We start from the raw sequence: 15,881 nt of genomic DNA on the forward strand, positions 1-15,881 counted from the left end.
AAGTGATGGGTTTAAATTAAAGCAGACATTCTAGAAAGGATAGATACATACAGTATATTCAGTACTTACAGGTAATCCCAAAGGACCCATGGATCCTGGAACCCCAGGAGGACCTGGATATCCCTATGATTTAAGTATAATATGAAAAACACAAAACCTCTATTGCATTCAATTGTTTTCACTGAGGATAAACTAGCAATTATAAATAGACTAAAAAAAAAAAGAGATAACTTGATAAACTCTTTCTCTCCTATCCAAGATAAAAGAGGCCACAGGAAAGATTTCTACAGAAAGACCACAGAACTCAAAACATGTTTGCATAGATATGTATTCATTTATTAGAGGGTCTTTGCCTGGAAAAGAAAATTGTTAAGTAGGTCACATATTACAGTCTACTGAAAGAGAAAAATCATTTTATCTTCTGTAGATTATAGTATCTTAAGTAGTATAGTATGCGTGGGTGTTTGTTATGTTATATACATTAAGAAATCATATTTTTTTGAGAAAGGGCAGGGAATTCTATAATTAAGAAACATGATTGTGTATAAATATTTTTACCTTTTAAATTTTAGAAGAAACACACTTTGTTATTAACACTGATTCTGAGAATGGTTTCAAGAAGTAATGATTCCTGAAGTTGATTAGTCTTATGTTAAATTTTCTAGTTAAAAGCAAATGGAGATAGCTAAAAAAAAAAAAATCTTACAGAGCTTTTCTTTTTTTTTTTAACCATACGATTTATTTTTATTTTTTTTAGTCATACATGACAGCAGAATGGATTTTGACATATAATATATATATGGAATGTACATACATCAATCATATTGTCTATTCTATTCTGCTGCCCTTCCTATCCTCCCTACTCTTTCCCTCCTCTCCCATCCTTTCTCTATCTAATCTGACACACTTTTTTTTCTTTTTCTCATCACAACATCATACATGTATTCTGTATAACAATGAGGTTCTCCTTCCATCTTCCTTGCAACTCCCCTTCTCCCTCTTTTTCCCTCCCACCTCTCTTCCCTATTTAGAGGTAGTCTTCTTCTCATGCTCTTCCTCCCTATCCTGCTGAGGGCCATTGCCAAGTAGGAATGACGCATCGAAATTTCCTTGCCAGCATACCCCATGTTAAATGGAAATTCGCTGTGACATTGCATGTGTCTTTGAGAAAGGTGACCCTGCTCAAGGACCAGGGTGGATCCAGGATTAGGGTGTATCCTGCAGGTTTTAGGAAGTATCCCGGATTAGGATAATTTGGGTTTAAGGTGTTCCCGGTTTAAGACAATCTGGGTTTTAGGGAAGTTCCAGGTTTAAGACAATCTGGGTTTTAGGGAAGTTCCAGGTTTAAGGTTATTGCTGCTGGGAATAGGGCGTTCCTGCTGCCTGAGTTCCTGTTGAGTTCTCATGGAATTGAGAAAGTATTTGGGATGTGAATTGTGCAGAAGAACTTGGATTTCCCTAGAACGTGTTTGTAGATGGCCGGTGTGAGTTCGGGAATAAAGAATTGCTGTTTGAATCTACAAGGTGTGAGTGGCTCGTGATCTTGTGCCCAGCCAAGACTGTGGCACTATCCCATTTTGAGTAACCCTCCTTATATCAGAGAAGACATTCGACATTTGTTTTTAGGGATTGGCTAACTTCACTTAGCATAATATGCTCTAATGCCATCCATTTGCCTGAAAATGCCATGATCTTGTTATTTTTTAGTGCTTACAGAGCTTTTCTTTAAAAAAACAATTAAAAAGTGAAACACATGTAATTTTTTTTTCAGCTGTTACTATCTTAAAGAAACAAGAGAGTTAAGATAAATTTGGATACTGAGCTTTCAGGTGCCAAAAAATGACCTCATGACCACAAACTCATAGAAAAGTGGCAGTGATTATATGTGCCACATGAATTATAAACTGTAGGAGAATATGTAGAATTCTAATTGAATTTTTCTTAATCCATTTTAGCCAATTTATGATGATCTAATTCTTCTAAATTATGCATGCTTTTAGTGCCTTCTTGCCACATGGCATTCTGTAAGATAAAACAGTTTAAAAGAAAATTCTAATAGAAATTTATTATAACTATAGCATTTTTCACTTAATTTTCAATCAAGGGAATTCTACCTCTGAAATGTTTACCTTCATTATTTTCTTCAAAAACATTTAAAAAATCATTTATCTCTTACCATAACACCTTTTTCCCCCTGGGGACCTAGTGGGCCTGGACTTCCACGCTCTCCCTTTTAAAACAAGAAAGAAAAAAACAATAACACTGAGTCGTGTTAATTAATCATCATTGAGCTAAGGCTAGAAAGTCATCAGAATCATACCTTAAAATGCACATCTCATCCTAATTTTAAGTAATTTTTAAATTCACAATTTTTAAATTTTTATCCTAAATTACAAGACTTACAGTACAATAAAAATGATCCTAAGATATTTTTAAGGAAAAAATACTAAAAGTCTTATTAAAATGAAGAAAACAGAAATCATGGTTGAACAGAACTTAATATTAAGCATGTATATACTAAAGTTTTGTAAGTAGAAGTGCTTACAATTTTATGAGACAAAGTATGAGAATAGTGAAAGTATGAAAGCATACTGAAAAATTAATCTATATAACCATTGAACAAAATTTTATTTCTTGAGTCTGTCTACCATAATTAAGTGCCACAGAAATAATTCTGGAAAATCATTACAATAAAATCTACTTTAACAGATTAAAAGGATAAAACTGATCCACAATAAAGTTCTTAGAATTGTCAAAACCTTAATGTAGAAGATGTAACCCAACATAGAAGTAACTAAGAGTGAAAAGATTATAAATTTATCTAATTATCTCACTTTTTGTTAACTAAAAAAATCAGTAAGTATTAAGAATTTTGTACTAAATGAGAGTTAGGAGAGATATTTAAATAAACATAAATTCCACAGAAGTGATGTTAACAAAGATGAAACAATTACAGGACAACTGAATTTCCTTTTTACAACTAAATTTTAAACAGTGTAGTACTTATTTTAACTTCAGGAAAGAAGAAAGAAAGGAAGTCTGGAGAGGCTTTGTAGAGAAGATGGCAGTTTAACTGAGTCCAACAATTTGATTTTTAATAAACAGAGGGAAGTCCATCAGTTTGGTTTTGAATAAATAAGAGAAGATAACACTAGACAAAGAAAACAGTAAGAATGGAATAGGAACAAGAATATATGAGACAGGGGAAAGAGAAAGATAAATTGGTAATTGTTCTTTCAAAATTGCTTCCTATAGGGGGCTTGCAATCATAAAGTAGATTTAAAGAATATATGAAGACTGTTTAATATTTCCTTCAGGACCATATATTTATAACTAAAAATATACTCTTTTAAAAATTAGAAGTAAATATGCTATTATTAGCTGTATTTTAATATATTTAAGAGTTTCAGTAGAGGTAATATGTTAAAGCTATGAGTGATTTCTAATTATTATAAAATAGAATATGAAAGTCTCCTTTAAATTTAGCTTAGAATTCTTACTATAAAAAACAAAAAAAGGAAAGAAATTACCTTTTCACCAATGCTTCCAGTTATCCCAACTTCTCCAGGTAAGCCAACAGGTCCCTTTTAGGAGAAAAAATATAACATATTACATTCTGTTGTAGCATCCTTGTCTTAAATCACCCATAATTAATGTTTCTTTCTAGTCATTGTGAATTTTATTTTGTAGTAAAATTCCTCCTCATATAGGTATGCAGCCTATGACTTCATATCAAAATTAATTTACTCCATCAAATGTGTGTGTGTGTGTGTGTGTGTGTGTGTGTGTGTGTATGTATGAGTGTGTGTGGGGGGGGACATTGTGTGACAGACACTATATTAGGAGGCATTGAATTTCAAATTCAATTATAATATCTGCCCTTATGAATTGATGATTCACTGAATGTTATAAAACTCCTGCAGTTTTTACATCTACTTGATGTGGACATATATTAGTTTAAGAAATAATTTCTATGACTTTTTTTCAAAGCACCTCAATACATGACAGAATAGTATGTGCTCATTCATTCATTCATTTACTCAAGAAATGAGTAAATGCCTGTGCCAGGCACTGTGCTGGTTGCTAAGATTTCATTAGACACCAAGTCAGAACTTAATCCCTGCCCTGATGGGTCAAAAGTCTTGAAATACAGAGATGAAAGCAACTAAACTGAAACTGAATAATTATAAATTGTGATATAAGCTCATAGAGAAAACAATGAGTCTGATGGGGAGAATAAAAGAGAAGGCTATTTTAGCAAAGATGGTCAGAGAAGAACTTGAGCTGGGTATGGTGGTGCATGCCTATAATCCCAGTGATTTAGGAAGTTGAGGCAGGAGGATAACAGGTTCAAAGCCAGCCTCAGTGATTTAGCAAGGTCCTAAGCAATTTAGTGAGACCCTGTCTCAAAGAAACAAATAAAAAAAGGCCTGGGGTATGGCTCAATGACTAAGTGACCCTGGTTTCAATTTCCAGTACCCCAAACAAACAAATATGAGGAAGCAAAAAGGCCAGCCAGCCAAGCAAAGAAGGGAAGAAGAGTATATTAGGTAGTTCAAATAGCTTAATGAATGAATTTGATGTGTCAGAAAAAGTGAAAGGAAGCAATCAGTAACACTATTTCAAAGTATATCTATCTTTGTCTTTGTGTATGCTCTATTATTTCTCCTTTAAGCACCATAGAAAACAAAAGGAATAACAGAAAAAACTTTAGAACATCTCTTTCTTGTCTAAAGTTATAAGAAAATTACTTTCTACTTTTATTTAAAGACATAGGAAACATTTTCTTTTTCCATAGCAATCAAGTAAAGACTACTTACATTTTCATATAATAATATTTATTTGTATATAAAAGCACAGAGTCATAAAAAAATAGCTTGCTGGGTAAATCTAACCAAAATTAATACATGGGGCATGATTTTATCTATACAGATTCATGTTCTAATCCATATCAATATCTAGCTAACTGGGTATCAATTGATGGCTATATAACATAAATTAAGCATTTTCTATGTGTTTGATTGAATTCTCGAAACCACTTATTTGTTAGAATTATCAGAATATCCCCTTTGACACATGAAGAAGATGAATTAAGCAGCTTGATGAGGCAGAGGAGTTTAAATAGTATGGATGAGTTTAAGTCGCTATTGAGCACTTGAGTTGTGGCAAGCAAAATTGATATGTACTGTAAATGAGACCAGATTTTGAAGACTTATCCAGAAAAAATGTAAAATACCTAATTAATGATTCTTTACACTGATTTCACACACACACACACACACACACACACACACACACATATTTAGCTGTAGTTGGACACAATACCTTTGTTTTATTTATTTATTTTTATATGGTGCTGAGGATCGAACCCAGCGCCTTGCACGTGCCAGGTGAGTGCTTGACAGTTGAGCCACAACCCCAGCCCCTATACTGATTATATATTAAATTAATGCTTTAGATGTATTAGTTTAAATGAAATATTATTCAAATCAGTTTCACTTCTTTTTATATATTTAAGTGGCCACTAGAAAACTTAGAATTATGTATGTGGTTTTCATTTGGGACTTGCATTATATTTCTCTTGGACAGGGCTAATCTTTACTCTTACACACTATAGTTAATATTACTGTTTATATCCCATTGGACGTGATTTCATAATTTACCTTTGTGGTTTTTAAACGTATGTGAGTAGATACTTTCATTCGGAGGCAATTAATGGTCCATGCCTGGGTGGTTTTAATAATAAACATCAGTTTTTACATTTCTGGAGGCCTAGAAATCTAAGATCAAGGCACTGGTAGATTTAGCATCTATTGAGTGTTTGTACAGTGGTTCATAGATTGTGGAGTCCTCATGACCTCATTACCTCCAAAACGCCCTACCTCTTAAAATCAAAACAATGATGATTAGAATTTCAATATATGAATTTGGGGGGAGATAAGAACATTCAGTCCACAATAACTCACCAGGTAAAGAATTCAACCAGATGAGGTGCTCACTGAAGTGAAAGAAGGTAGCTTTAAATACCAATCACAATCATCTGACTGGTTTTAGAAATAAAGAATAATTGTCATCAGAATTTCCTTCTTTTGTTATGAATATATGTATGTACAGTAAATGTTTTTTCCTCTCATTCCTTTATCACATTACACAGAATGTATTGACTTTATATCCTAGTATTTAGATATTATTAATTTTACACCATAAAAATAAAAATCACTCAAGGACTTTACCTTCTCTTTTAGATATGGGTTAGTGAGCTCTTGATTGTAGGCAGCTTAGTTGCATCAGGGTAGACAGAATTATAGCTTTGTTATTGCCTTTATTTGAAGATTACATATGGTTTAAGGAGATTAAACCATTAAGAAGATTAACTTTTTTATTGTCTTTATTTGAAGATTAAGTATGGTGTTTGGGTGTCAAGTTGATAGAAGTAGACTTATTATGGTTAAAATTATGTGTCAAGGTAACTAGGCCAAGTGCTCAGCTATTTGGTTAAAAATTATTTCTAAGTGTAAGGTATTTCTGGATGAGATTAGGTTGACTGAATAAAGCAAATTACCTTTCCCAGTGTGATTGGGTTTCATCCAATCTTTTTGAGAGTCTGAATAGAACAAAATGTCAGAGGAAAGGAGAATTTGCTCCTTGCTTAAATACTTGAGCAGGAACATTAGTCTCCTACCATCAGACTAAGATTTATACCACTGGTGCTCCTGCTTCTCAGGTCTTTGAACTTGGAAAGGAACCACAGGCTTTCCAGGTTCTCAGCCTTTTGGACTTGGACTGGAATTACACCATTGGCTTTCCAAGGTCTCCAGCTTGCAAATGGCCAATTGTGGGACTTCTGAGCCTCCATAATTATGCAAACCCATTCTTTGTAAGAAACCAATCTACCTATATCCATATCTTATTGGTTTTGTTTCTACAGATAACCTTGACTAATACAGTTACACACATCTGAGCTGGAACAATAATATAGAGATATCTGTTGTGACATAGTAAACAAAATAATATAACCGGGATACAGTTTTGATCTAGGGGAAAAAAACAACTTCCTAACTCATGATGTGACTGAACTGAGCAGAAAAATACTATGGTCTGGATGTGATCTAACCCCAAGGATTAATGTGTCAGAGCTTGGTCCCTAAGATGGCAATTTTGGGAGGCAAGTAAGAAACTTTAAGAATTAGGGCTGGGGCTGGGAATGTGGCTTGTTGGCATGTGTGGGCACTGGGTTCGATCCTCAGCACCACATAAAATAAAAAATAAAGATGTTGTGTCCACCGAAAACTGAAAACTAAAAAAAAAAAAAAAAAAAAAAAAAAAAGAATTAGGGCCAATAATCTTTGGTTGCGGGGGTGGGGGTACTTCCCTTGGCAGGGATTAAGGGAGTTCTCATGGGGCCTTGAATTAGTTTTCATGAGACTGAATTGTTTAAAGTTCAAGTCAGACCCTTGAATCACTCTTTGGCTCCCTTTCATATGTATTCTTGCCACTGCAATGCCATCTGCCACAAGGTCTTCACCAGACCTAGAGTAATGCTGATATCATGTCTTTGAATCTCCATAACTGGAGCTAAGTAAAGTTAAAAAGTTACTTAGACTGAGGTTTTCTATATTTTCCTGATGATTTATACAGGTTCTTATATATTTAAGGGTATAAACTCCTTACTGATTTTAGATGTTCTAAATTCCTTCTTGTGATTGTTCATCTGTGAGATTATTTTCGACATTCTTCATTCATAATTAGAAATCTTTAATTCTGAGGTCATCATATCCAACAGTTTGTGGGCTTATTATCTGTATTTTCTGCATATTGTTCATGAAGGATTTCTCTATTTTTTTTGTCATTAAGTAATGGGCATTATTTTCTCCTGGTGTGAGCTTTTCTATTTATGTCTTTAATATATCTGGAGTCCAATTTTCACATATTGTAAGATAGGGATCCAATTTTTTCCATGTAGTAATTCAATTTTTCAAATACTATATATTTCAGGTTTTTTAACTTTTAATTTCTTTTTTTATTTGTTCTTTTTAGTTGTATATGACAGTAGAATGTATTTTGACATATCATACATAGATGGAATATAACTTTGTAGTTTTAATTTGCATTTCTCTAGTTGTTAGAAATGTTGAACATTTTTCATATATTAGTTGACCTGATTATATTTCTTCTTCTGTAAAGTGTCTGTTCAGTTCCTTTTCCCATGTATTAATTGGGTTATTTATTTTTTTGGTATTAAGTTTTTTGAGTTCTTTATATATCCTGGAAATTAATGCTCTGAGGTGTAGGTGGCAAAAATTTGCTCCCATTCTGTAGGCTCTCCCTTCACATTCTTGATTGTTTCTTTTGCTGTGAAGACACTTTTTAGTTTGATACCATCTCATTTATTGATTCTTGATTTTACTTTTTGAGCTTTAGGAGTCTTATTGAGGAATCTGGTTCGTAAGGTGACACAATGGATATTTGGGCCTACTTTTTCTTCTAGTAGGTGCAGGGTCTCTGGTCTAATGCCTAGGTCCTTGATTCACTTTGAGTTTTGTGCAGGGTGAGAGATAGGGGTTTAATTTCATTTTGTTACATACGGATTTCCAGGTTTGGTGCCTTTGCTTAGTATAACTATTCAAATACTATATATTTCTTCTCCCCATTGATTTATGTGTCCTACTTATAGTGGCTTATTTCTCTATTAGATTCCATTGATTATCTGTTTTCTCCCTTTGAAAATTTCTCTGTTTTTTTTCTAATGTTTTTATAGTTCATTTTACTATAGACAAAAATAGTAAGTGGAAAGAAATTTGGACTATACAGGCTTTAAATTTATTTACTTTTAAAGTACATACTACTACTTAATTTGGACCTATCTGCACATTTGTAAATAATAGGTGAATTAGATGAATACATTAGAGATGAAGTATATAAACTTCATTACATTTAACATGTAATTAATTATAAGATGTATTGATATTTTTTGTACCTTTAAAAAGAAAAAAATCTGCCAAGTAATTGTAATTCACCACTGATTGTAAGAAATATTCTAATTTAAAAAATGTTATTATGTCAAGAAAAATAAGTATGGTAGATGTGTTACTGTTCAAAACATTCACTGCTCCTTTCTGTAGAAGGATTACATATCCCTGTGCTGTTGATATCAGACTAGGCCATGTAACTTGCAGGAAGAATACCATCTTCTATCCTACTGACATCAGGTTTCTCTATATAACTTATTTTAACCAAACAGAAATGTGCAGGGAAATGACATATTTCACTATTTTTAAAATAGCCAGTTTATTTTTTCCTTCTGCCATGAAACTAACCATGTACCAAACAACACTGCTCCTTAAGCCTATGAGAATACACATGACATGTAACAGAGCCACAGGTAACCCATAGTGGATGGAGTACAAGTAAGAAATAAGCCTTTGTTATTGTAAGGCACTAATATTTTGAGGTTGTTTCATACTACAGCATAACTTAGTCTAGGATGACTGATGCAATATTCATTTTAAGATTGATGAAATATGGCTTTTATTTACATGATAACCAGGTGCTTTTTTTCATTGCTTTTTACCCTATGTGCTAATGGCTCTAAGGATAGTGGAGCCACATGAAAAAGGAGCCTGATTTTCTTAATCATTTTGTAGGGGAAAGCTACCTAGGGACATTGGCATTGGACTACTAACATGAACAAAAATAATTTTTTACTGTGTTAAGCCAACAAAAAATTCAAGTTTACTTGTTCCAGCAGTCAATGTTATCCTAAAATACAGTGAATTAAAATGTGTGTTGACATAAAATTTAAAAACTTTGTAATCTACCTCAACTGGCATTCAAACTCTATTCTTAGTTTCACAGAAATCATGAAATAAATAAAAATGTCAGAAAGTAACTGAGCCAAATTCTGGTTTGGACTCAAAACCAACTTTTTCAATAAATGCAAAAATGATCCAAGGAAAATAAAATTAAACTTACTTATCTGTTCATACAACAGTCCTGTGCTATAAGGGTTGTAGAGGATAAGTTGAAGATTGGAATGATTAAAGTAAACTATGAATTTTGTAATTCAGTAATGTGGAATAAGGCAAATGAATATTTTCTATAAGTTAAGAAAAAGTAGAACTTTCTATAATGCAAAAGCAGGACAGGTTGTACCTAGTAGATAACATAAGGAAGGGCTTTACAGAGAAGGCAGAATTTGAGTTATAGCTAAATGTTGACAAACTGCAGTGTTTTACAAGTAGAGAGAATGATTTGAGCAGAAGATGGAAAGTAACAAATGATAAAACATTTGGCAATGTAAAGTTAATCCAAACTATCTGTGATAGAGTACTTGCTGTAGGGAATAGATTCTGATAAATATCTTGGTTGTATACTATTAAGGGCTCTGAATGTGAGCAATTTGTGTTCATGGTGCTTGCAGAAGAATTTGTATTGACAGCAGAATCACTGATGGTTTTGAGTAAAGGAGAAATAAAATATCATCTATACTTAAATGATAATAATTTAACATCACTGTATTCAATGTATGCAAATGGAAAAAATAGAAAACGAGACAGAAGGTATTGTAATATTCTGGATAAAGTTAATGACTCTTATGAGGGCAATGATAACATCAAAAGGAACAGTAAGCTCAGTAGAAAAAGTCAACATCTGAAGAAAGATGGATAGTTGTGGCTATTTGAGTAGAGTTTTTCCTAAAATATTAATGTATGAGTCTCCAAGGAAAAGTCAATTGTTAAAATCCTAAGAATGATGTACTATATCCAGTTATAAAATACAAACAAGGAGAGAATCTTCATGAAGATTCTCTGAAGGCATGAGGTAGAAGAGAAAGCAAAAAGAAGAGTCAGGTAGAAGAATAACCAGGAATGTTCAAGGAAAGTTACGGACAAAGGTTTCAAGGAGAGAGATATCACTGTTATGTGGTAAGGGTTAAGCATAAGCACTGAGACAGTCAGAGGGTTTGACAATTAGAAGGTTGATGGTGACCTCCAAGAACAATTTCAGTACTTTTGTGTGTTTGGATATGTTTGCCAAAGGATTAAGAATTCATGGGCACAGAGAGAGTGGAAAAAACTTGTACAGACTATTTTCTTAAATAGTTTGGCAGCAAAAAGCAGACATGATAACTGAGAACATGGTTTGCAAAATTATAATATTTAGAACCTAATTTTTGATCTGTTAGCCAAATAAAAAGATTCATCTACAATAGAAAAGCATCCTTCTGAACAAAAGGGAATTACATTCAAAAACTTTTTTTTTTGGGCTGGGGATGTGGCTCAAGCGGTAGCGCACTCGTCTGGAGTGCGTGCGGCCCAGGTTCGATCCTCAGCACCACATACAAACAACGATGTTGTGTCTGCCGAGAACTAAAAAATAAATATTAAAAAAAAAAAAAAAAAAAAAAAAACCTTTTTTTTTTTTTGCTGTTTCATTGAACAAAAATTTTAACATATGGATATTGAGGTCTAATCCATCATGATTGGTTGAAAAACAACACATTTGTAATAGAAAATTCTGGGGGGTTAATCTCCCCCCCCCCACCACCAAGGGCTATCTCCTAGTCAGCTTCCCATCTCTAGATAGTCTCCCTTCACTGGGAATGCTCTGTAAGTCATTGAACTCACAGCTGGGAAGTAAATCCTATAACCTCCTCTTCCTTTTGATTAGAAGCAATCTTTAGAAGAAAAAAAACATGTTGCCATGACTTGTTCTCATATTTTATCCATGAAACAGGTATCAGGTATGCAAGTGAGAACCAAGGACAAAATACAAGCCAAGAACAAAAATTATATTCTCAATTATAAAGTGTTCAAAGGCTAATTATGTGTATGTGGAAATGGTCATAATTTATTTACATTTATTACCTATGTACCCTTAGAATAGAAGTATAGATATTTTCTATTTTTGTTCCTATTCACTTTTCTTCATTTCAAATCAAATATTGAAATATTTTATATAATCATTTTAGTTTTCTATTGTTTCAAAACAAACTATCCCCACAAAGTTAGTATTTTAAAATAATACACACTTATTATCTCACAGATTCTGTGGTTTCAGAAATTAAAGAGCTGGTGGTTCTGATTCAGGATCTTTAATGCAGTTGTAGTCAAGATTTGGCACTTTCTGCAGTGATCTGAAGCCTTGACTAAAACTAGAGAATCTATTTCCAAAAAGGCTATTGGCAGGAGGCCTACTTTCTCACCATGCAGGCTTCTCCATGGGGTCTGATGACACAGCAGTTGGCGTCTCTCAGAACCAGTGATTCAAGACAGAGTGTAAGCAGGAGAAGCTACAGTGACCTAAGTGAGAACCAAGAACAAAATGTGGCGACAGTGACCAGCCACACACTCCATTCATTAGAAATGAGTCCATCCCACACTCAAAAAGAATGAAATTAGAATGCATTTTTCTGAGGGAGAATAGCAAAGAATTTGTAGATAGAGTCTAAAACAATCACAATAACTAAATTTTATTCTTGGCTGGATTTGAGATTTTTTTTTTTTTTATCTTTGAGTCCTCCCAATAATTTTCTTTAGTTTCTTCTGTTTTTAAGTTACGTACTTCTAAAGGAAGACTCTAAATTAATGTTAGAATAATGTACATTTTTCTAAAGATGAAGTGCATAAAATTTCCTTTTTATTTATTAGTTATGTAGTATTTGTTATGTATAAGGCACAATTTAGAAATAGGTAACTAAAACTAAATTATCAAATAGATAGTTTGCCAGAAGATAAAGTGCCACAGGGTATTAGAAAAAGCAGGAGTCAGCAAACTATGTCCCTGAATTCTGTTTGCCTGTTTTTGACATAGTTCTTTGGAACACAGCCACACTTATTTGTTTATCTGCTGTTTATGCCTGCTTTTACATGATGCAGGTAAAATTTAGTAGTTTAGACAGAGACCATATAGCTTACAAAATTCAAATAATTTCTGTTGGATATTTAAAGAAAATACATATCAATTAATCAAAGCCAGAACTTTCACCTTTAAGAAATGCCAGTGCTATACACTTTTATGATCAAGAATTTTCATTAAAAATGTTTTAAAATACCAATTTAACATCTAACACACAATAAAGGACATGACAAAGCTTTCAGCCAGAACATGTCATGTTTTAGAACTAGAAACTATATAATAATTGAAAACTTTCACTTTTTATAAAATAGGATATGTAATAATCTATTTAAAGATTTTATTAACTAAAGCCAAAATTCAGAAGGCCAAAAAGCCTGATGTATAATAAATTACTTCTTAGAATTGAAATATTATCTTTTCCAAAAGTCAGTAAGATATTAAACTTCTATTTTTTAAAAGTAACCACATTCTATTTATTCACTAAAGAGTGAAATAAAATTAGACTGTTTCCTATTAGAAAATAAAATATTTTAAAACATTTTCATATGAAGTTTTTAGTCTTGAAAATTGTCTTTAAAAATGTGCCTTAACTATTTGTCTAGAATGCCTCTTATATTGTTTTGAATCTTCTTATCAATGTGTAAATGATGGCATTTATAGGATAAAGAATCTTAGACATCAAAGCTTTTCAGATTCATTTGAAAATGCAATATCAAAGGCCAATTCCCTAGAATTTAGTTCTGTTTTATCTTAGAAACATATTAACTTCAATACTTATATTAATATTTTCATTTATTCTCTTTTTAAAAATACACAAAAGAATTTTAGAATTATAATTAACTTCAATACTTATATTAATATTTTCATTCATTCTCTTTTTAAAAATACACAAAAGAATTTTAGAATTATAATTACTACAGAAATGGTAATAATAGGATCAATTATGAAATGCTGACATTTGACCATTTTTTTACCTTAAAAATGATAATTTTACATAGTTCAATTTAATACAAACTTGTGATGAGAGGGGGAAAAAAAAGATCAGCCAGACATGAGAAATGCCAATTTCAAGTACTAAACAGAACTGTGTGTTCCCATATTTAATATTTATTTCTCCACCTCAAGTTCTCATAGTTTCACACTTTTGCCCAAGAAGATGATGATATAAAGCCATGTTAGTCTAGACAAGGCAAAGAAGTAAAAAAATGAAAAATGATGTGTAATATGCCTGGATAAGAAAGAAGAATTCCTCTTCAGATACAATGATTATAAGACACCTATGGGACACTGTGGTGGAATATTCAGTATACAACCGAATATGTGGATATGTGGGTCTAGAGATGAGACATCTGTGGATCATCGGCAAATAAATGGTAGTCATGATGTAGAGAGTAGAAAAGCCACCAAAAAAAAAGTATGTAGACAGAAAAGGAACAGAATGAGAATAATAACATTTTAAGTATAAAGTTGGAATAAAAATTTAAGGAGTTGACTTTGTAGAAAGAAAGTGATCTATCAAAAGCAGGATACTGTCTATTTTTCTTTGTCCATAATGTTTCTTCAGAGTTTTTCATTTGTTGGTAATTTTAAGACTTGACAAGAATGTATGAAGCCTTTCTATTTGTAAATACATTACAGATTTCAAATAGTTAACTTTTGGATCACTCCACTCCTATTTTCTTATGAAATCTGTAAACTAAGAATTTATTTCTTGAACAGTGTAACTTGGGGCAAGCTACTTTAGCTCACCTTGCACCATCCTTCATTGTTTAGCAAGATCTAAGTGTGTTGGTCTGTATGAATTGTAAAGCAGAGATGATACTTTATCCCTCATACATAGAATACTGTTTAGAATAAGAATAAAATAAGTACAAGAGGAATGAATGGGTTAGCATATTAAATAGAGCAAAAGTGTTGGAAACAGAGATAAATTGTCCACATCTCCTTATAAAAAATATCTATTGCTCCCACAATCAGCTTCTTCAAGGTTTAGGTCTCAGAAAGAAGCCTATATCCAAACATGATTCAGGCAGAGCCATAAAAGTCTGGCTATTTTGGCCCAGTGTATGACCACTCTGGTGGGTCTGTCATATGTATACATAGTTCTCCCTAACAATCAGAGTGACTAAATCCCAGAGAAGGGAAAACTCCTAAGATAAGCCTGATATAGCCCAGTTAGAAAAAAAAAAGGCATCTGATGTTTGTGAAGGGAACACATATACAGAGGCCTCTAAAGATTCTGAATTGCTAGATCCTGAACTCGACACGTTTACAGAAGTTGCCTATCCTTCCTCATTATAAACTAGTTTCATTTTCTAGTATGCCCTCTCTCTTAAAAGAAAACATGTTCTTCAGTTAGGATTTAATTTAATTCATTTTCATTAATTAGGGTTAAGTTGATGACATCTGGGAATTGGTATTCTCATTTTAAGTAGAAAAGACTATATTATAAAGGAATAAGAGATCTAGCTAGTATGCTGGTAGGAGTGAGGGGAGAACACATGGGACCTAATTCTATAGGTATCTGATCAAAGGAACAAAAATAAAAAAAACATAAAATTAGATATGAAGAGTTGGTTAATTGAGGAGCACTTACCCAAGATATAGGAATTAACATCCTGGGAAGCACCTCAGGAGATTGTATAAACTCCCTTAGAGGTTCCAAGCTATGAGGTGAGCAATCCTATCACTTGGGCCAGAAGATTGGAATACTGGAAGACCCTATGGTATTAGAGACATCCATGGTAGAAAAGGAAGCTGTGTGGTATTTATGATAAGCCTTGATGAAAAGATCACAGGCTCCTAGGAATCTGGAAAAAGGCCATGCTATGTATAATAAGGAGTTAAATATGTTTTGAAAAGCAAATTCTGGTGTGTCACTAGGTTCTAGCAGAGAAGGAGCATCTCACCACAGGTCACAAAATGACTGCACATGTGAATCTGTCCATGAAAAGCTGAGTTTTATCAGACTCATCAAGTCAAAAGGTCAAGTGGTTCCAGGCAGTTTGGGATGGAACAGGAAC

The 15,881-nt window shown here is 32.9% G+C and overlaps 1 protein-coding gene across 1 annotated transcript in view; it reads right to left on the reverse strand.

Annotated features, from left to right (window-relative positions):
* The window catches only part of Col24a1 (collagen type XXIV alpha 1 chain), a 341,896-nt gene that overhangs the window by 135,367 nt on the left and 190,648 nt on the right, over positions 1 to 15,881 (reverse strand). The window contains exons 24-26 of the mRNA XM_077791553.1: positions 3,531 to 3,584; positions 2,177 to 2,230; positions 70 to 123 (exon numbers count right to left, since the gene is read on the reverse strand). Of these exons, the coding sequence (XP_077647679.1) occupies positions 70 to 123; positions 2,177 to 2,230; positions 3,531 to 3,584 (162 nt within the window). The remainder of the gene's footprint in view (positions 1 to 69; positions 124 to 2,176; positions 2,231 to 3,530; positions 3,585 to 15,881) is intronic.

Source organism: Urocitellus parryii, chromosome 11 (genome assembly GCF_045843805.1).
Source record: "Urocitellus parryii isolate mUroPar1 chromosome 11, mUroPar1.hap1, whole genome shotgun sequence".
Lineage (NCBI taxonomy): Eukaryota > Metazoa > Chordata > Mammalia > Rodentia > Sciuridae > Urocitellus > Urocitellus parryii.